At 44.1% G+C, this 22,772-nt stretch overlaps 1 protein-coding gene across 1 annotated transcript in view; it reads right to left on the bottom strand.

The window, feature by feature from the left end:
* The window catches only part of LCP2 (lymphocyte cytosolic protein 2), a 1,300,494-nt gene that overhangs the window by 1,149,255 nt on the left and 128,467 nt on the right, over positions 1-22,772 (bottom strand). Inside the window, exon 3 of the mRNA XM_077265986.1 lies at positions 11,109-11,155. Coding sequence (XP_077122101.1) covers positions 11,109-11,155 — 47 coding nt within the window. The remainder of the gene's footprint in view (positions 1-11,108; positions 11,156-22,772) is intronic.

Here is a 22,772-nt window from a genome sequence, read left to right as displayed (position 1 = left end):
AAAGACACGGAACAATGTGGCACCTATAGGCCCATTTCTTTACTGAATACTAGTGTTGAGCGATACTATCCGATACCGATACTTTCAAGTATCGGAAGGTATCGGCCGATATCCGAAAAATATCGGATATCGCCGATACCGATACCCGATACCAATACAAGTCAATGGGACACAAGTATCGGAAGGTATCCTGGATGGTTCCCAGGGTCTGAAGGAGAGGAAACTCTCCTTCAGGCCCTGGGATCCATATTCATGTGTAAAATAAAGAATAAAAATAAAAAATAGGGATATACTCACCCTCGGACGTGCCCTGGTAGTCGCTGTAACCGGCAGCCTCCGTTCCTAAGAATGAGCGCGTGAAGGACCTTCGATGACGTCGCGGCTTGTGATTGGTCACGTGAGCGCTCATGTGACCGCTCACACAACCAATCACAAGCCGCGACATCATCGAAGGTCTTTCACTCCTGCATTCTTAGGAACGGAGGCACCGCTAAGAGCAGGGGCCGCCGGACGGGTGAGTATATCAATATTTTTTATTTTTATTATTTATTTTATACATGGATATGGATCCCAGGGCCTGAAGGAGAGTCTCCTCTCCTCCAGACCCTGGGAACCATACGCACCGCACACTTCCAATTCCGATATCACAAAAATATCGGAACTCGGTATCGGAATTCCGATACTTGCGGTATCGGAATGCTCAACACTACTGAATACGGATCTAAAACTATATGCGAGAATGATGGCTAACAGGGTTGCTGTCGTACTAATCTCCTTAAACTAAACTGAATTTGTGAAAGGAAGAGAGGGGAAAGACAACACATATAAGATTTTGCACATGATGCAATATGCAAAACTAAGAAAAATATCGCTAGCACTAATGATTATAGATGCTGAGAAAGCATTCGACAGGGTGGACTGGCTCTTCCTGCAGGAAACATTATTAACATTCGGCTTCCCTGCATCATCATTATCTGCTATCATGGGAATGTGCCAGTGACGTCGCCATCGAGTATGCCCCCCCACCTGATGAAGGAACCTGCACTTTCATCTGCACCTTCCTCTTTGTCCCCATATAAGGTGTTATAGTATGCGGGAAGGGGAACCTGACTTTCAGCAGGATCAGATTCTGGCTGTGTAAAGTGCAAGGGGAATGTAGTGGTCTGGGTCAATGTACCAGCAGACTCATCTAGCAGTGGCTGGGCAATGGGCAGGATGAGGAGGAAACACAGATATAGGCCCAAATAATAAAGTAGCCTAAATGCAGTTCAAAAGTGGTAACAGGACTAAACAGGCGGCATTGCTTTGTTCAGTGGAGGACAACTGTAATGAGGGGCAGACACAGTTAGTAGGCCCAAATAATAAAGTGGGCTAAATGCAGTTCAAAATTGGTAACAGAATGTCAGGACTCTGAACATTTTTTATTACCTTTTGTGCATTACTGCCCTTTTCCAAGATGGCGTCTTTGGTCTCATGTGCACTGTCTTCCTGTTAAAAAAATTCCACCCCAGCCTTCAGTCAGTGCTAGAGTATTCTGCCTTGCATCCAGCTCCTGACCTCTGGTTACTCCCTGGCTATATACCTGTGAACCTGTGGGGTTATCCTGCTACTCTGCTCTGAGTTCCTGCTGCATACACCAGTTCCAGTAATCCTCCTTCATCTGCTGCTCGTGTTTACTTCCATCTGCATTTGCTGCACATGTAAGCTGTTGCTGCTCTGCTTAAACCTGAGACTGATAACCAGGCCTCCCTGCTTGAGCTAAGATATTATTTGAATTGCCTTATAAGCACATCTATCTGTGTTTTGGAATAAGCAAGGACTTATTCGCGTCAAGTATCCTCAAGAATAATTGTGCTTCATAGACTTTCTGCGGGATTGCATTTTCCTCTGAAGTTTCCTATAGACTGCTAAGCTGCATTTAATATTTACTCCAAGTGTTGTGGACTTGAGTTTCTCTCTGCACCTGTTTGAATCACCGTATGAGAATATAGACTTTACCACTTATAAAACTGTGTCCTGTAGTTGTCTTGTTCCAGGCAAAGAGTCTCCTGAGTTATCCCCTATAATTATTACACAGGGCTAAACAGGCGACATTGATTTGTTCATTGGAGGACAACTGTAATGAGCGGCGGACACAGTTAGCAGGCTCAAATAATGAAGTGGGCAAAATGTCTGCCAAAACATTGTTCATAAATAAACAGGTGGCATAGCTAGGTACAGGGGTGGGCTCCTCTGCTGAGTAGCAGAGAGTGGTAGTAGGCGCAAAGTATTAACTGGTCTAAATGGAGGCCAGGGCCCCTGTATATTTTAACTATCATCTATCATTTCAACAAATTTGTATTGGCAGTGCCATTGAAGGATTTAACAGCACAGACTACACAGTAGTGGAGCAGGGAGAGGTAAGTATTGCATGTGGTAGAGCACTGTTCAAGCTGGGGGGAACACTCTCTCGTGGGCGGCGGTACTGGCACAGGGCCCCTCATATTACGACGGTGTCTCTGACATTGGTTGTGCACCACCACCATCAGAGACACTTCATTGTACTATGAGGGACCCTGTGCCAGTGCCGTCGCCCAAGAGTGGGCCCACCCACCTGTCCAGGCAAACGGCACTCGCACGGGTGCTTGCGCCAGGTGGTGACCACGGCCCTGTGGGGGGGGGGGGGGTCAACCCATTCAGGGAGGTATAAAAATGGCCTATGGTGGACATTCAGCAGCTGCAAATGGAGGAATTAGAGAAGTCAGAAAGAGGAGGCCAAAAGCAAGACATTTTTCAGGCAAGCTACGTGTCAGCAGGGGAAGGTGGGGCAAAATAATTTGAAATCCATGATTGGTTCATTTTAAAAAAAAGTTAGATCATCAACATTTCGGGTAGCCAGACATGTCCTTTTTTCGGTCAGTATTGAACCACCAGCACTGAAGAATCTTTCTGATAGCACACTAGCAGCAGGGCAAGCGATCTCCTGTAATGCATATTCTGCCAATTCAGGCCAGGCGTCTATTTTAGATGCCCAGTAATCAAAGGGGAATAACCTGTGAGGGAGAACATCGATAAGGGAGGAAAAGTAGTTTGTAACCATACTGGACAAATGCTGTCTCCTGTCACTTTGAATCGATGCAGCAGTACCTGTCGTGTCAGCGATCAATGCGAAATCACTCCAACGCCACTTTGGATTTGTGCACTTCTAACACCTCTGCCATGTTGCCCCCTACGGCTCGTGTGAGAACCATCACCGCCGCTGTGTCCTGGGAATGCCTGAACCAAACGTTCTACAAGAGTTGCTTGTTTGGTAGCCAATATTTGCTCAAAGTTCTCATGTGGCATGATATTTTGTAATTTTCCTTTATATCGTGGATCCAGGAGGTAGGCCAACCAGTAATCGTCATCGGTCATCATTTTGATAATGCGGGGGTCCCTTTTTAGGATACGCAAGGCATACTCAGCCATGTGGGCCAATATACCAGATGTCAATTCACTGCTTGTGCTGGGTTGAGGAGCACTTTCTTGCAAATCAACACCACTTGTGTCCCGCAAAAACCCTGTACCTGACCTTGCAATGCCACCAGTTTCTATTGGCCCCTGAGAAGCATCCTCCTCCCATAAATATTCATCCCCATCATCCTCCTCTTCCTCCTCTTCGTCTGCCACCTCGTCCAGGAGAGTTCCCTGAGCAGACAATGGCTGACTGTCATCAAGGCTTCCCTCCTCCTCGGCTGCAGATGCCTACTCCTTAATGTGCGTCAAACTTTGCATCAGCAGATGCATTAGTGGGATGCTCATGTTTATGTTGGCATTGTCTGCACTTACCAGACATGTGCATTCCTCAAAACACTTAAGGACTTGACAGAGGACTTGTAGCTTCGACCACTGCACACCAGACAACTCCATGTCTGCCATTCAAGTGCCTGCCCGTGTATGTGCATCCTCCCACAAATTAATTACAGCACGCCTCTGTTTGCACAGCCTCTGAACAATGTGCAGTGTGGAGTTCCACCTTGTTGCAACGTCTATTATTAGGCGGTGCTGGGGAAGATTCAGCGATCGCTGATGGTTCTGCAAACGGCTGGAGTGTACGGGCGACCGGCGGATGTGCGAGCAAAGTCTTTGCACCTTCAGGAGCAGGGCTGGTAACTCCGGATAGCACTGCACCACCAGGTTCAAGGTGTGAGCCAGGCAAGGTATGTGTTTCAGTTCTGAAAGGGCTATGGCAGCCATAAAATTCCTTCCGTTATCACTGACTACCTTGCCTGCCTCAAGATGTACACTGCCCAGCCATGACTGATTTTGTTGCTGCAAGTAGTCGGCCAGTACTTCCACGGTGTGTCTGTTGTCGCCCAAACACTTCACTTGTAACACAGCCTGCTGACGCTTACCACTAGCTGTTCGATAACAGCTGCGGATGGAGTTATCGTGCGACTACGCTGTGTGGACGAGCTTTCGCTTAAAGAGGAGGAGGAGGAGGAGGAGGGGTGGTGAACACCTACAGACAACTGTTTCCTAGACCGTGGGCTAGGCAGAACTGTCCCACTATGGCTGTCCCCTGTGGACCCTGCATCCACCACATTAACCCAGAGTGCCGTGATGGACACGTAACATCCCTGGCCAAGCCTACTGGTCCATGCATCTATTGTGAGGTGCACCTTTCCACTGACTGATTGACTCAGTGCATGGACAATGTGGTCTTTGACATGGTGGTGGAGGGCTGGGATGGCTTTTCTCGCAAAGAAGTGCCAACTGGGTAGGTCATAGCGCGGTGCTGTCTAGGCCATCAGGTCTTTGAAAGCTTTGCTTTTAACGAACCGGTAGGGCATCATCTCTAACGAGATTAGTATAGCAATGTGGGCGTTCAAACCCTGTGTAAGCGGATGAGAGGATGAGTACTTTCTTTTCCTAATGAGAGTCTCTTGTAGGGTGAGCTGGACTGGAGAGCTGCATATGGTGGAACTGGCAGTGGGGGTGATGGACATGGCGGATTGAGAGAGGGTTGGTGATGGTATTCTTGATGTTGGCCTACATACAGTGTTTCCTACCAAGAACCTTGTGATTCCCTGACTGCTTTGGCCTTGCGACGAAACCTCCACATTTGCTGCTGGTGGTGTCCTAACTGGTGGGCTTACAGTGAGGGTACAATGTAGCATTGCTGACTACCTTAATTCTGAGCAGGTGCACCAACGGTACGGGACCTTTGGTAGTTATTCCAGGCTTGCAAGTGCATGCTGGTTAAATGTCTAATCATGCACGTTGTATTTAAATTTTGAAGATTCTTCCCTCTGCTAAAGGTCTTTGAGCATTTCTTACAGATAACTTTGCACTGATCATTCAGATCTTGGTTAAAAAATTCCCACACTACACTCTTCCTACTATGGAATATTTTTTCAGGCATTGCACGCTGTGCTACTTTCACCGGATGGCCACGCTGTCCTAACACTGTTTTTGTTTTTGACAAAACGTTTTTGGCCTGATACGGGCCTGCCAGATGACAGCTGTTCAGTGATGTAGATGGCAGCTGCGGATCATCCCCCTCCGCTTCTGAGCTACTGGCAGCGGCAGCCTCTTCCCCCAATGGCTGCCAATCTGGGTCAACAACTGGGTCATCTATCACCTCCTCTTCAATGTCATGTGCACCTTCCTATGTGTCACCATGTAAGGTGCTATAGCATTCGGGAAGGGGCACCATAGTCTCATCAGTGTCAGATTCTGGCTCAGTACACGGCGAGGGCAATGTAGTGATCTGAGTCAATGGAACAGCATTATAATCTAGCTGTGGCTGTGCATCAGTGCACTCCATGTCCGATTCATCTTGTAATGGGCAGTTAACAATTTCCCTTTCTAACCCTGGCACGGTATATGTAAAGAGCTCCATAGAGTAACCTGTAGTGTCGCCTGACACATCCTTCACTTTTGGTTTGGGTGAAGGACACAAGGAAACATCTGGTTCCTGACCAGGAGCATCCACTGACGACTCGCTGCTTTTATATTTGGAACCTTCTGAAGAGGAGGCGAAAGAGCTAGAGGCTGAGTCAGCAAGGAAGGCCAAAATTTTTTCCTCCTGCTCCAGCTTTAAAAGCTGTTTTCCTACTCCCAGATAAGGGAGCCTTCGAGGCCTTGTGTAGTCAAACAATACCACTGGCTGAACACCTCCAGCCTTTGGTGCTATTGTGCTTTTACCACTACCACCAGATGCACCACCACCACCACCATCAGTACCAGCTGGCAACCTACGCCCACGGCCTCTTTCACCAGACTTACCCATTTTTTGGAAAATCTAACCAAAATAACAACAGTTATATGGTACTGTAAAACAAGGTAGAAGGTGTATAAAAACCTTGTTGATAATTTAAATCTCCCTTTTTTTGGGGGGGAGACTGAACCAAAACTCAGGTCCAGTGTATAAAACAACACAATGTAAGTGGCTGAAAGTGCTGGCTGATATACGACAAACTAACAGGACAGAAGTATATCCACCTTGTGAGAATTTGAATCTCCCTTTTTTTGGGGGGGGGGGGGACTGAACCAAAACTCAGGCCCAGTGTATAAAACAACACAATGTAAGTGGCTGAAAGTGGCTGGCTGATATATGAAAAAATACAAGGCAGCAATAAAAAGGACTGCTGCACACAAAAGTGTGGACAAATAAACAAGAATACTGTGCAGAAAGGAGCAACAGGATTTTTGCTTTTAAAAAAGCAGTTGGTTTGCACAGCAGCGGTGCAAACAGCAATGCAGCTATAAGGGAGCCTTATAAGGCAGCCTATTAAACTACAGAGCTGATGCACAAAAATATAGCCTCCATTGTCCCTGCAAAAAAAAGGTGGTGTTGGACAGTGGAAATCGCTACAGCACAAGCAGTTTGGGGGTTAATCTTCCCTCCCTAACTATATCCCTTGTTCTGATGAAGCTGCAGCAATCTCTCCCTATACTACGATCGGCAGAAGTAAGATGGCGGTCGGCGTGCACGCCCCTTTATAGCCCCTGTGACGCTGCAGAAAGCAAGCTAATCACTGTCATGCCCTTCTCTAAGATGGTGGGGACCGAGACCTATGTCATCACGCTGCCCACACTTTGCGTCCTCCTTCATTGGCTGAAAAATGGCGCGCGACTTTGGCGCGCTGATCGCCGACCGCATGGCCGATCCCACACTAGGATCGGGTTGGGTTTCGTGAAACCCGACTTTGACGAAAGTTGGCGATTTTTGAATTTGTCCTATCCGTTTTGTTCAACCCTAATTGTGTGGAATGTTGGATCAAGTAGCAACTAGTGTTGAGCGATACCGTCCGATACTTGAAAGTATCAGTATCGGAAAGTATCGTCCGATACCGGCAAAGTATCGGATCCAATCCGATACAGATACCCGATACCAATACAAGTCAATGGGACTCATGTATCGGACGGTATTCCTGATGGTTCCCAGGGTCTGAAGGAGAGGAAACTCTCCTTCAGGCCCTGGGAACCATATTAATGTGTAAAAGAAAGAATTAAAATAAAAAATATTGCTATACTCACCTCTCCGAGGGAACCGGCAGCGTTGTTTGCTTAAAATTCGCGCTTTTCTTTCCTTACATTAAGTCCCGGCTTTGTGATTGGTTGCGTCGCCCATTTGACTGCGACGCAACCAATCACAGCAAGCCGTGACGTAATTTCAGGCCCTTAAGGATTTTAAAATTACGTCCCGGCTTTGTGATTGGTTGCGTCGCAGTCACATGGGCGACGCAACCAATCACAAGCCGTGACGTCACGGGAGGCTGGACACGCGCGCATTTTAAAATGCGCGCGTGTCCAGCCTCCCGGCTTGTGATTGGTTGACCGCGACGCAACCAATCACAAAGCCGGGAGGCTGGACACGCGTGCATTTTAAAATGCGCGCGTGTCCAGCCTCCCGGCTTGTGATTGGTTGACCGCGACGCAACCAATCACAAAGCCGGGAGGCTGGACACGCGTGCATTTTAAAATGCGCGCGTGTCCAGCCTCCCGGCTTGTGATTGGTTGCGTCGCGGTCAACCAATCACAAGCCGGGAGGCTGGACACGCGCGCATTTTAAAATGCACGCGTGTCCAGCCTCCCGGCTTTGTGATTGGTTGCGTCGCGGTCAACCAATCACAAGCCGGGAGGCTGGACACGCGCGCATTTTAAAATGCGCGCGTGTCCAGCCTCCCGTGACGTCACGGCTTGTGATTGGTTGCGTCGCCCATGTGACTGCGACGCAACCAATCACAAAGCCGGGACGTAATTTTAAAATCCTTAAGGACCTGAAATTACGTCACGGCTTGCTGTGATTGGTTGCGTCGCCCATGTGACTGCGACGCAACCAATCACAAGCCGGGACTTCATGTAAAGGAAAGAAAAACGCAAATTTTAAACAAAGAACGCTGCCGCTTCCCTCGGTAAGGTGCAGGCTGCGTCGGAGAGGTGAGTATAGCAATATTTTTTATTTTAATTCTCTCTTTTACACATTTTTACATTAATGTTGTTTCGATACCGATACCCGATACCACAAAAGTATCGGATCTCGGTATCGGAATTCCGATACCCGCAAGTATCGGCCGATACCCGATACTTGCGGTATCGGAATGCTCAACACTAGTAGCAACGCTTCTAGCACCTTCCCTATCTAGCAAGAAGGCTTACTAGTATACCATATTACAAGAGATCTATCATGAATACGAGAAATGCAAGCCAATTATAGGAAACCAAGATAATGGAAATCAGGGAAGAGATATTCTGGTAGAAACAATTCCTTCTGGTGGGCACAAGATGGCAGTATAACACCACAAGGCAGTAGTTGTGCGATTTTTGTTCTCCAGCAGTGATTTTGAAATGCTGTATTGAGCATCATGTGTGGCCATTATACAGTATGGAGCACTGTGTGGCCAGTATACAGTATGGAGCATTGAGTGGCCATTATACAGTATGGGGCATCATGTATGGCCATTATACAGTATTGAGGATCGTGTGTGGCCATTATACAGTATGGAACACTGTGTGGCCCTTATACAGTATGGTGCATCAAGTGTTGCCATTATACAGTATGGAGCATCATGTGTGTGCATTATACAGTATGGAGCACTGTGTGGCATTTATACAGTATGGAGCATCATGTGTGGCCATTATACAGTATTGAGCATCATGTGGGGTCATTATACAGTATGCAGCCCTGTGTGGCCATTTTACAGTATGGAGCATCATGTGTTGCCATTATAAAGTATTCAGCATCATGTGTGGCCATTATACAGTATTGAGCATCATGATGTGAGGCCATTTATACAGTATGGAACACTGTGGCCCTTATACAGTATGGAGCATCAAGTGTTGCCATTATACAGTATGGAGCATCATGTGTGTGCATTATACAGTATGGAATACTGTGTGGCATTTATACAGTATGGAGCATCATGTGTGGCCATTATACAGTATTGAGCATCATGTGTGGTCATTATACAGTATGGACATATTTCTTTCTGTTTATAATTATTGTTTATGAAACGGTGTGATCAGCAGTGCTAAATGGGCGTGGTTGGCTGTGGATAAGGGTGTGACTAGTTGTGAAATGGGTGTGGCCATGGTCTAAAATTTGCCTCTGTGCTTACCGCTACCTTTGTACCTCTTTGCCTTCGTCAAAAGTTGGGAGGTATGCTATATTATTTTCATGAACTTTTGCTATTAATTTGTTTACTGCAGAGTATTTGCTCCCTTTGTTTTTCTCTTGGGTTTTGTCTGTTAGATGGCCAGCGTGAACGTGCACTTACATGCTGCATGTGTAAGGAGGTGGAACGGACCGCGGGTACCTGCCTGACAGGTCCAGAACTAAAAAGGCTGCATCCTCTGTTTCTGGGGAAAGCCTGATAGAGGCTGCTGCAGGAGGGAAGGAGGAGAGAGAGGGAGCCTCCTGCTGACAGGAGGGGGAGGGGAAAGCCATTGGAGAGCATGCAGCATCGGAAACAAAAAGGGAAAAGCATGAAAATCTAGTCAGTCAGACGCCGGCGCAGAGTAGCGCAGAGGAGAGCAGTGAGCAGCACGCTATACTGCCCCTCCCCCCACTTGAGAGTACCAGGCCTGGTACTGGCTGTGCTGCTGCCATCCAGGAGGAAAGGAGCTGTAGTGCAGGGGGGAATAGTGTGCCAGTGGAGCCGTGTAGAGCTATGTGCACAGAGCAGAGCCGGAGCAGGAAAGGAGAGTGGTGCGTGTCTGCTGACAGGGTAAAGCGTGCAGTGCATACAGCCTGACCCGACAGTACTCCTTCATATAGGCCCACCACTGATGTACTACTAGGTGACAGACCCCCTCCATCCTGCGCGACTGGAGGAGACGCAGACTTGACATCGGGGACTGTATCAGGTGTGCGACGCCAAGAAAGGCAGGTGACGAGGCCCAAGCCCTGTCACCCAGGACCAGTGTACGCCGCGGAGCAAAGTCCCATTCCAGCGATCTCTTTTCTGAGGACTCAGTACCATGCCAGACACCTTTAGGTACGGGAAATCCACCCACTCCCAGAGACTGTGTTGAGACATCACGCGCCGCTGTTGTTGGTGCCACCTTTGGATTCCCACCTGCTACAAACTTCGCTTAGACTTCACGTGCCACTGTTGTCAGTGCCACCGTTGGAACCCAGAGACGCCGCACAGAAGAAGACTACAGTCTGATAAGTTTCACCCCTTTAATTCTGAACTATCGTTGGTCCCTTTCCTACCCTGCCACTCTCCCAGTTCTGACCCATTTCCTACCATCACCCTGCAACCCATTACTCCCTGCGTGGAGTGCATTTATTGTTAAATAGATACTTTAACTCTTGATCTGCCTCCTGTCCATGGCGACATCCCGTGTTCCCGCAGATTATTACCCATGAACACCAACTTCCATTCCAGTTCATTGCTTTTGCTTTCTATAAAGTTGTAGCATTCTAAAGCAGATGCACCAGTCACAGCAGACCTCCATGAATGGCAAAGCAGCAGACACAACCTCCTGCGGACTGCTGCTCCACAATTCATCAGGGCTCACCGGAGGAGACAGGAAAGGGTTTTGGGGTATTACTTAAACTTGTAATCATTTATTCATCTGGCTTATATATTTACAGATGAATACGGTAAAAATTATAACAATTGTTCTATACTTACGGTACACGTGTTTTGGGGAATTTCTGAATATCATTTTCAGACATTTCCTGCAAAAAACAAACAAACGAAGAACTAAATATAAATTTCAATGAAGTATAATAAATTGGATATACTCGACAAACTAATGACACTGATACTGTATTTTCATTTATGTCTGATTACACCCAGCTTAAGAGCTGTTTAACAAGTTAGTTCTTATGTGGACATACTTTGTGCAAAAAAAAAAAAAAAAAAAAAAAAAAAGGGAGCATGAACCGCACATCCCAAAATCATACGTTGATCTAAAGCCGCTAGGCAAAAATTTATATACTGAACATGAGGTTTTCAGTTTAACATTCTGATCAGACTGTATGAAGCCCACTGCCAGTTCACGGCAAACCTCGTAGTGGGTCCTACCGCCCTAACGGAGCGGAGCCGTGCAGCGACCACCGCCGCAGCGGCCATGCACCAGCAGGGTGGAAGGCCTGTTGCCCCACAGCACCCATGCTGCGAGACTGAGCCCCCATGACTCCAGACCGCGCCGCCCCACCAGCACAAAGCCACAGCAACAATGGCCGCCACACAGCACCAGCACCAAAATGAAAGGAGCATTTAAACTCACCTTCCTCCAGCTCTTCAGTGAGAGCAAAAATGGGCTAGACCCCTTACTTTGCAGTCTCCTGCTAATTAAAATCACCTGTGCCAAATGGGAGGAGTGCTGGTCCAAGAAAGAGACAAGAACATGCTTTGTGCAAAAAGAAAAAAAAAAAGAGCATGAACCGCACATCCCAAAATCATACGTTGATCTAAAGCCGCTAGGCAAAAATTTATATGGATATATATGAGATTTTGTGGACTAAGGCTAAGTTCCCACAATGAGCTTAACGAGAGTTTTTAATGATGCAAATGTTCTGCAGCATTTCTACATCTACTAGGTAAATAGTTTACTTGCAATATTTTCATTGCACTTTTGAGTGCGTTTTTATCGCATTTTTTAAGCTTCAATTTTTGTTTCTTGTTGATATGCTATGCACGAAAAAAAGCTTTTTTTTTCTACATACTGGTATTTGGCACTATCAAAATTTTGTTGATGTAGTATCTGTGGCACAAATTCTTCAAAGCCAGAAGTGAATCCAATAAAAAAAGAAAGCAAAATTTCTTTCTTTATAATTTCCAATACTTTTGAATACATTTCTGAATTTGGCTCAACATTTTTTTTAAACAAAAACTACATCCCAAAATGTATGAAAAACTTTGTGTGTGATCCCAGACTAAGGCTACTGTGTGTTTACACAGCTTCTTTTTTGGTGAGTTCTGCCCAGAATTTGCCCAAAAGAGTGTGACAGAAGCACACCATAGTAATAGCATAGTTCACCTCATTGTCAGAATGGCATTGCTGTGGACAAGTTTGGTCTTGTGTCACTTCTTTTACCCACTTCAGGTTTCGGAAATCTTGAAGCAGTTAAGAAAGTGAATATTCTCATTTTTCAGGCTTCTTCTACTGGAAAACCATTGGCTCTCTATTTATCAGTACACTGTGAAAGACGCCGGCAGTGGAGCCACTGGAAGCTCAATGGCAAAACTGCTGGCGAAGCCACTTCAGGAAAGTAGCTAAAAGATGTCATGTGCACATAGCCCATCACAACTCACTCATTAACTTTTTGATTATTTATATTGTATTTTACAATATAAATGATATTTGGAAAAGCAGGTGTGTCCAGCGAGTGGTGAGGATAAAAAATAGCTTTTAATGAAAATATAGTAAAATTACGTCCATATATATGGTATCCAGGACTCAGTACACCTTTTTTATCTTCACCACTTGCTGTACACACCTGCTTTTCTGTTGGATTCATTATGGCTACTTCACCCTGGTCCGTGTGAGGTGTTTGGTGATCATACAGGAGGTCAAGATAAGGACTTGTTTCCACTTGCGAGAAACACGTCCGTGTCTCGCATGTGAAAACCAAGCTCTGGCGCCGGCACTCCAGAGCGGAGCGTGCGGCAGCATAGGAATACATGGAGATGCATGCTCCGCTCTGGAGTGCCGGCGCCAGAGCTTGGTTTTCACATGCGAGACATGGACGTGTTTCTCGCAAGTGGAAACAAGCCCTAAAAGACATGGTGAGCTGATTTGTTTCTCTCTATTAAACCTAAAAGTTGAGGACCAGGCCTAAATTTGTAAAAGGTAATATTATATGTTGTTTTGCCATAAACACCTTACTGCCACAGCCAGTTTTCACCTTCCTTACAGGCCAGCTTTTCAAACTTAAAGTATCACCTTATGTGGTAATATCGCTGGCATGCTTGTAGTGATGAGCAAATCTGTTCAACATACCGTATATTGATTTAGAGTTGAATTATACAAACATCAAAATTGGGCAAAATGCAAATATTTGTTATTTGTTTTACATAAATTCAGGAAAATGGCACGTCAGGTTGTAGCCATTTTGCTAAATTGTGATGAGAAAAATGGCAAAAAATAAATAATTTTCCACACGCTATCTTGTCCCTCAGCCACAGCCCACCTTTTGGTGCTCTGTGCCTCCTACACATTTTCCATTATTTTCACTTGGAGCCTAGCTTCTGGCACCTAGCAGGACTATAGCAGATAACATGACGCACACCCTTGTGTTATTATGATGCATGTTGCCTGAGACCTGGTTATCACGTAAAGCAATAGACATTATGATGCACATTGTGACATACAATTTGCACTGATATGTCATGTAATCGTGATGCCTTAGCCCTTCTCAGGCCAACAGCCCCGACACCAAGTAAATATTGCTAAGGAAGAAACAAGAAACGTGATCTTCACTTTGCGATCAGGCTTTTGGCTCATAGTAGGCCTCAGGAAATGTACATCATTATGTCATGTTACATGTCGTGACATCAATACGTGCACGATCATGCCATAATATCATGTAATCTGTGACCTACTCAGAGCTGGAAGTACTGGCACAAAGAAGATTATAGAAAAAGATGTCAGAACTGAGGATTTTCTTTTAACTTAATTTAAATTTTTCATGGGAAATTCTTTATCAATCTGCAGAATGAAATACATCTGCAGATTCCCTTATCTCCATCTACTTTACATAGGCATAATTTTTCAAATGTCCTTTTATTTTATTAGGATGTTATTAGGTTTAAAGCTTTCAAAAATTACTTCAAATAATATTAAGGTTGTGAATAGACCGAAAAGCATAAGGAAAACCTAAAAATATCAATCTTTATTAATGAAATTCCTTATAAACAAACTAACAAATATCAAATATGATAAGAGTAACAAAACCCTAATAATACACCATAAGATGACCCTCGTCCTCTTGCACTGCCTGGCAGCAGAGGTTGGCACCCTAGATAACACGTGATGGCGCCCCCACTCCACGATAACTGTTCCTTATATCCCTGGATATCCCTAAGGTAGAACTAACAAAATATAAAAAAAAATCCCATTCATTCCAAAAATAATAGCCAGAAAAAAAGAACAAGAGGAAATTGAGAGTAAATAGCAAACTGTGTCTACAACAACCGGCACTTAATATTGTGCCTTGATCCAGGATCACTGCACCTTGATAGGTGAGTAAATATGTAAAAAAAAGGATTGCCTCACAACTAGGAATAAATGCCTAGTTTATTGGCTGCAACTCTTTATTGTATATAGAACACCACAAGGAAAACCAGACTCCTATTACAATGCATATTTTTGATGGAAGGATTTTTTTGGGTTTCACTATCTGTGATTAAAAATATATGCAAATCAACAATAAATAACCCCCAAGCAGAAACAAGAGTTAATACAAAACATCTGGTGGTTTGTGCTATTTCCATCTTCCACCTACCAAACATTTACACCTTTTTTCATTGCAAAGAAATGTGTGCACTTTGAATCTGTTGTTTACCCTTGATGTCCTGCATACATCTTCATTCAAAAAAGGGGAGTTTCTCAGAATTGTATACATATAAATTAAAGTGCCAGTGCTTTGTACTAAATGATATAGTTTTTGTTACAGCTTTAATGAGGACTCCTAATATTTTGTATGTCCCCAAATTAAAAGCAAAATTGATATTTTAAGGTTTTCTTTATGCTTTTTAGTTTTAAAAGTTTAGCAGCAATTTTACTTTTTCAAAGACTTTTCCAAAATACACTGCTCAAAAAAATAAAGGGAACACTAAACTCCCACATGCTAGATATCACTGAATGAAATATTTCAGTTGCAAATCTTTATTCATTACATAGTGGAATGTGTTGAGAACAATAAAACATAAAAATGATCAATGTACAGTACAGACCAAAGGTTTGGACACACCTTCTCATTTAAAGATTTTTCTGTATTTTCATGACTATGAAAATTGTAAATTCACACTGAGGCTATGTGCACACGTCAGGATTTCTTGCAGAAATTTCCTGACGAAAAACGGACATTTCTGCCAGAAATCCGCATGCGTTTTTTGCGCGGTTTTTCCCAATGCATTAAATAGCAGGAAAAACACGAAAAATCCGCAAAATTAATGAGCATGCTGCTTTTTTTTACCGCAATGCGTTTTTTTCGCGGAAAAAAATGCATCATGTGCACAAAAATTGCGGAATGCATTCTAAATGATAGGATGCATATGTATGCGTTTTTTATGCGTTTTCATAGCGTTTTTATAGCGGAAAAAACTCAAAAAAACACGAAAATGCCTGAACGTGTGCACATACCCTAAAGGCATCAAAACTATGAATTAACACATGTGGAGTTATATACTTAACAAAAAAGTGTGAAACAACTGAAAATATGTCTTATATTCTAGGTTCTTCAAAGTAGCCACCTTTTGCTTTGATGACTGCTTTGCACACTCTTTTTCCCCTCACCCTTTTTTTTTTCTTTTTCCTATTCTATGTTGTGCATAAATATGTGATTCTTCAGAATTTGTTTTAGTCTTTGCCTGATGAAGAGACGTATGTAGTCTCGAAAGCTTGCAATTTGTTACCATCTTTTCAGTTAGCCATTAAAAGATATCAACCACTGAGGACTCTCAATTCTAAATATTTTTCTATCTACTGGCTAACACGGTACCAAGATATATTTCTTTCCTGTTGCACACTCTTGGCATTCTCTTGATGAGCTTCAAGAGGTAATCACCAGAAATGGTTTTCACTTCACAGGTGTGCCCTGTCAGGTTTAATAAGTGGGATTTCTTGCCTTATAAATGGGGTTGGGACCATCAGTTGTGTTGTACAGAAGTCCGGTGGATACACAGCTGATAGTCCTACTGAATAGAATGTTAGAATTTGTATTATGGCAAGAAAAAAGCAGCTAAGTAAAGAAAAATGAGGGGCCATCATTACTTTAAGAAATGAAGGTCAGTCAGTCCGAATAATTGGGAAAACTTTGAAAGTGTCCCCAAGTGCAGTTGCAAAAACCATCAAGCGCTACAAAGAAACTGGCTCACATGAGGACTGCCTCAGGAAAGGAAGACCAAGAGTCACCTCTGCTTCTGAGGATAAGTTTATCCAAGTCACCAGCCTCAGAAATCGCAGGTTAAGTGCAGCTCAGATTAGAGACCAGGTCAATGCCATACAGAGATCTAGCAGCAGACACATCTCTACAACAACTGTTAAGAGGAGACTTTGTGCAGCAGGCCTTCATGGTAAAATAGGCGCTAGGAAACCAATGCTAAGGACAGGCAACAAGTAGAAGAGACTTGTTTGGGCTAAAGAACACAAGGAATGGACATCTGTGGAAATCTGTGCTTTGGTCTGATGAGTCCAAATTTGAGATCTTTGGTTCCAACCACCGTGTCTTTGTGCTGTGGGGAATACGCTACCTGAGTGGGTTGGGGAATACTCGCTCGGCAGCAGGATATTCAGTTCAGGCACGATATCTCACACATATCAGTCTTTTTTGGTTTATTACACATCATAAACCACATGACGTACAGTCCATTGCGTTATATATCATGAACTTGTCACGACCCTCAGTCAGTTCATGCAGCCAATAGCCTTCTGTGCTAAATATTACAATCCCCTTGTCCGGGGTTACCTCTCAGGAGTACCAGTTCACACGCTGACTTCACATCAGTCCGAGGTCCAAAAACACGGACTGTCCAGGTCGACGGTCTCACAGTGCTTCCAGGATGACTCCACCAGTCAGGAGCCTCCAATACTGACCATACAGGACCTACAGCACCCAGGCCACTCAGCATTGTCCAGCCAGGACACATGGAAAGTCGGTCCACACTTGTAGACTACCAAACACTCACTCTGCTTGAGATACGCACACCTCCTTTTCATAGGTGTAACCACACCCAGGTACCTGTCACATGGCTAGTCAGGTGAGCGTGACATCACTACAGGTCCTCATACTCCTACAGGGCAAAAAAGGTACAGTGAGTGCCCTCACCCAGTGGTGAGGTATGTGGGTAGCCAGACCCTCCCATCTCTCATAGCTACCCATAACCCGGACCCAAATATACTAAGCAATTCCTTATTGCTTTATGTGCCTTAAAGAAACACTCCAGGTTACATCACAGCAACAAGCCTTCTCTGTGATACATACCGTCCATCAATCACATGACCAGTCATTGTTTCAATACAATTATGTCTCCAAGTGCATCTTGAAGTGCACACACAGTGCCTGGCGGTAACATTGGTCACTGCACCACAGTGCGATGCAGAAAAGGTGAACGGATGGACTCTACATGCCTGGTTCCCACCGAGAATCATGGAGGAGGAGGTGTGATGGTGTGAGGGTGCTTTTCTGGTGACACTGTTGGGGATTTATTCAAAATTGAAGGCGTTCTGAACCAGCATGGCTACCACAGCATCTTGCAGCGGCATGCTATTCCATCCGGTTTGCGTTTAGTTGGACCATCATTTATTTTTCAACAGGACAATGACCCCAAACACACCTCTAGGCTGTGTAAGGGCTATTTGACCAAGATGGAGAGTGATGGGGTGCTACGCCAGACCAGATGACCTGAACCTCCACAGTCACCAGACCTGAACCCAATCGATATGGTTTGGGGTGAGCTGGACCGCAGAGTGAAGGCAAAATGGCCAACAAGTGCTAAGCATCTCTGGGAACTCCTTCAAGATTGTTGGAACACCATTCCCGGTGACTACCTCTTGAAGCTCATCAAGAGAATGCCAAGAGTGTGCAAAGCAGTCATCAAAGCAAAAGGTGGCTACTTTGAAGAAACTAGAATATAAGACATTTTCCGTTGTGACAGAAAATATATATGGTGGTAGCTGTTCCTGGTATGTACCTATTCACACTAGTTTGGATGTGCCAGTCTTTTTTCTGTCATTTCTATTTTAGCTTACTGACTGAGTACTCCCATCAGTTTAATGAAACCACCTTGACGATGGTTGATGTGCTCACACTATTTGGGCAAATTCTGTGCTAAGCGTCTCAAAAAAAATGTTTCCTACTGTTCAAAAAGCCATTTTGCTATTCATATTTCATGTATTTCATATTTGACGTGTTTTGGCACGATAGAGTGCAACCTTTTTTTGTATATTATATATGGAGGTAGCTGCTCCTGGTATGCACCTATTCACACTAGTTTGGATGTGCCAGTCTTTTTTCTGTCATTTCTATTTTAGCTTACTGAGTACTCCTCCCTTCACCATCTGGTTTTTAATTACATCTAATCACACTTGGTTCCGGCCAAGCCATATGTAGGCTTTGCTGAGAGAGGTGTCCATATTCACCCAAGCACACAGACATTAGCCTTCGGTAAGTGTTCACATTTGGACAGGGAGGTCAGGTACCCATCAGTTTAATGAGACCACGTTGACGATGCGATGGTTGATGGGCTCACACTATTTGGGCAAATTCTGTGCTAAGCGTCTCAAAAATTTTTTTCCTAATGTTCAAAAAGCCATTTTGCTATTCATATTTCATGTATTTCATATTTGACGTGTTTTGGCATGATGGAGTGCAACTTTTTTTGTATATTATACATGGAGGTAGCTGCTCCAGGTATGCACCTATTCACACTAGTTTGGATGTGCCAGTCTTTTTTCTGTCATTTCTATGTTAGCTTACTGACTGAGCACTCCTCCCTTCACCATCTGGTTTTTAATTACATCTAATCACACTTGGTTCCGGCCAACCCATATGTAGGCTTTGCTGAGAGAGGTGTCCATATTCACCCAAGCATACAGACATTAGCCTTCGGTAAGTGTTCACATTTGGACAGGGAGGTCAGGTACCCATCAGTTTAATGAGACCACCTTGACGATGGTTGATGTGCTCACACTATTTGGGCAAATTCTGTGCTAAGCGTCTCAAAAAAAATGTTTCCTACTGTTCAAAAAGCCATTTTGCTATTCATATTTCATGTATTTCATATTTGACGTGTTTTGGCACGATAGAGTGCAACCTTTTTTTGTATATTATATATGGAGGTAGCTGCTCCTGGTATGCACCTATTCACACTAGTTTGGATGTGCCAGTCTTTTTTCTGTCATTTCTATTTTAGCTTACTGAGTACTCCTCCCTTCACCATCTGGTTTTTAATTACATCTAATCACACTTGGTTCCGGCCAAGCCATATGTAGGCTTTGCTGAGAGAGGTGTCCATATTCACCCAAGCACACAGACATTAGCCTTCGGTAAGTGTTCACATTTGGACAGGGAGGTCAGGTACCCATCAGTTTAATGAGACCACGTTGACGATGCGATGGTTGATGGGCTCACACTATTTGGGCAAATTCTGTGCTAAGCGTCTCAAAATTTTTTTTCCTAATGTTCAAAAAGCCATTTTGCTATTCATATTTCATGTATTTCATATTTGACGTGTTTTGGCATGATGGAGTGCAACTTTTTTTGTATATTATACATGGAGGTAGCTGCTCCAGGTATGCACCTATTCACACTAGTTTGGATGTGCCAGTCTTTTTTCTGTCATTTCTATGTTAGCTTACTGACTGAGCACTCCTCCCTTCACCATCTGGTTTTTAATTACATCTAATCACACTTGGTTCCGGCCAACCCATATGTAGGCTTTGCTGAGAGAGGTGTCCATATTCACCCAAGCATACAGACATTAGCCTTCGGTAAGTGTTCACATTTGGACAGGGAGGTCAGGTACCCATCAGTTTAATGAGACCACCTTGACGATGGTTGATGGGCTCACACTATTTGGCCAAATTCTGTGCTAAGCGTCTCAAAAAAATGTTTTCCTAATGTTCAAAAAGCCATTTTGCTATTCATATTTCATGTATTTCATATTTGACGTGTTTTGGCATGATAGAGTGCAACCTTTTTTTGTATATTTTCAGTTGTTTCACACTTTTTTGTTAAGTATATAATTCCCCATGTGTTAATTCATAGTTTTGATGCCTTCAGTGTGAATGTACAATTTTCATAGTCATGAAAATACAGAAAAATCTTTAAATGAGAAGGTGTGTCCAAACTTTTGGTCTGCACTGTAAATCAAAATGAATATCCTATGGGGATCTGGATTTGGAATGATACTCAAAATCAAAGTGGAAAATCAAATTACAGGCTGATCCAACTTCAGTGGAAATGCCTCAAGACAAGGAAATGATGTTCAGTTGTGTGTGTGTTGCCTCCATGTGCCTGTATGACCTCCCTACAATGCCTGGGCATGCTCCTGATGAGGCGGCGGATGGTCTCCTGAGGGATCTCCTCCCAGACCTGGACTAAAGCATCCGCCAACTCCTGAACAGTCTGTGGTGCAACGTGACGTTGGTGGACGGTGCAAGACATAATTTCCCAGATGTGTTCAATCAGATTCAGGTCTGGGGAACAGACAGGTCAATCCACAGCTTCAATGACTTCCATCTTGCAGGAATTGCTGACACACTCCAGCCGCATGAGGTCTGACATTGTCCTGCATTAGGAGGAACCCAGGGCCAACCACACCAGCATACTGTCTCACAAGTGGTCTGAGGATCTCATCTCGTTACCTAATGGCAGTCAGGCTACCCTTAGCGAGCACATGGAGGCCTGTGCGGCCCCCCAAAGAAATGCCAGCCCACACCATTACTGACCCACTGCCAAACCGGTCATGCTGAAGGATGTTGCAGGCAGCAGATCGCTCTCCAATGCGTCTCCAGACTCTGTCACATCTGTCACATGTGCTCAGTGTGAACCTGCTTTGATCTGTGAAGAACACATGGTGCCAGTGGCGAATTTGCCAATCCTGGTGTTCTGTTGCAAATGCTAATCATCCTGCATGGTGTTGAGCTGTGAGCAAAATCCCCATCTGTGGATGTTGGGCACTCAGACCAGCCTCATGCTGCTGGGTTGCTGCCCTCCTATGACCCCCTCCACGTCTCCTGGATGGTGTACTGGTCTGTCTCCTGGTAGTGCCTCCGGCCTCTGAACACTAAGCTGACAGACACAGCTAACCTTCTTGCTACAGCTCGCATTAGTGTGTCATCCTGGATGAGCTGCACTACGTGAGCCACTTGTGTGGGTTGTAGAGTCCGTCTCATGCTACCACGAGTGTGAAAGCACAACCAACATTAAAAAGTGACCAAAACATCAGCCAGAAAGCATTGGTACTGAGATGTGGTCTGTGGTCCCCACCTGCAGAATCACTCCTTTTTGAGTGTGTCTTGATAATTGCCAATAATTTCCATCTGTTGTCTATTCCATTTGCACAACAGCATGTGAAATTGATTATCTAACAGTGTTGTTTCCTGAGTGGACAGTTTGATTTCACTGAAGTTTGATTTACTTGGAGTTATATTCTGTTGATTAAGTGTTCCCTTTATTTTTTTGAGCAGTGTATATTTTAGTCATTGACCTGTTCACATTTGTTTTTTCACAAAATCAAGTTTATCAAGGAGCTATAAATGATCATTTTTCCCTTGGGGAGATTGACAACGAATTGAACGATTCATAATTATTTACAAAAAGATGTACCTAAGGACCTTTTGGACAAATGGCTCAAGGAACTTGAACCTGATAGCATTAAATGGGAAGAAGTGAACCAAGGAAAACGAAAAAAATTCCAAAGGGATATGAATGATTATGACATCGATAAGTTTATAAATGGCAACAAACAAAAGTCACAATAACAAAGACCATTTTAAGGTAGTGAATTTATCGCAACGTGAGATTACATCTACTCAGCTTAATGTATTGGAAAGAGGATTAACTTTCTCTCCTTCCTTTTGTCTGGATACGTTCCTAGCTATAAAAGATACTCACCTCTTCTCCAGGAAAATTATTTTGAAAAAATTGCATCATGAAAATCTACCTAGGGATTCTTTTTTTTACCTTCCCTGAAGAGATGCAAGCATTAGAAATTTTGGAATCACTGGAAGAGGAAAATACATCCACGGAGGTAAGTGATATCCCCAGCCATCTTTATAATAAATCTAAAAAATTTCTGTCTTTGGGGTTGTGTCTGGCAGTAGAGGTCTTCACGAAGTTGGTCACTAAGGACATAGATCATCTAGCTGAGAATTGTAGGGGTCCTTCTAACCTTACCATGAATGAACGGTTGGCACTCACAGAATTAAAATCCTGGAAAGATGTGCTTTTCATACAAGCTGATAAGGGTGGCAACTTGGTCATCTGGCCTTGCCAGATGTACAAAAGACAAGCAAATAGTTTGTTGGATGACCAGGCATGTTATCATAGACTGATTTTCAATCCTATGTCATCTTTTCAGACGGAACTCATCAGTATTTTGGGCAAGGCTTTTGCTGAAGGC

Source organism: Ranitomeya variabilis, chromosome 5, assembly GCF_051348905.1.
Source record: "Ranitomeya variabilis isolate aRanVar5 chromosome 5, aRanVar5.hap1, whole genome shotgun sequence".
Classification (NCBI taxonomy): Eukaryota; Metazoa; Chordata; class Amphibia; order Anura; family Dendrobatidae; genus Ranitomeya; species Ranitomeya variabilis.
Note: the sequence above shows the minus strand (reverse complement) of the source record. Positions and strands in the feature narration are given on the sequence as shown.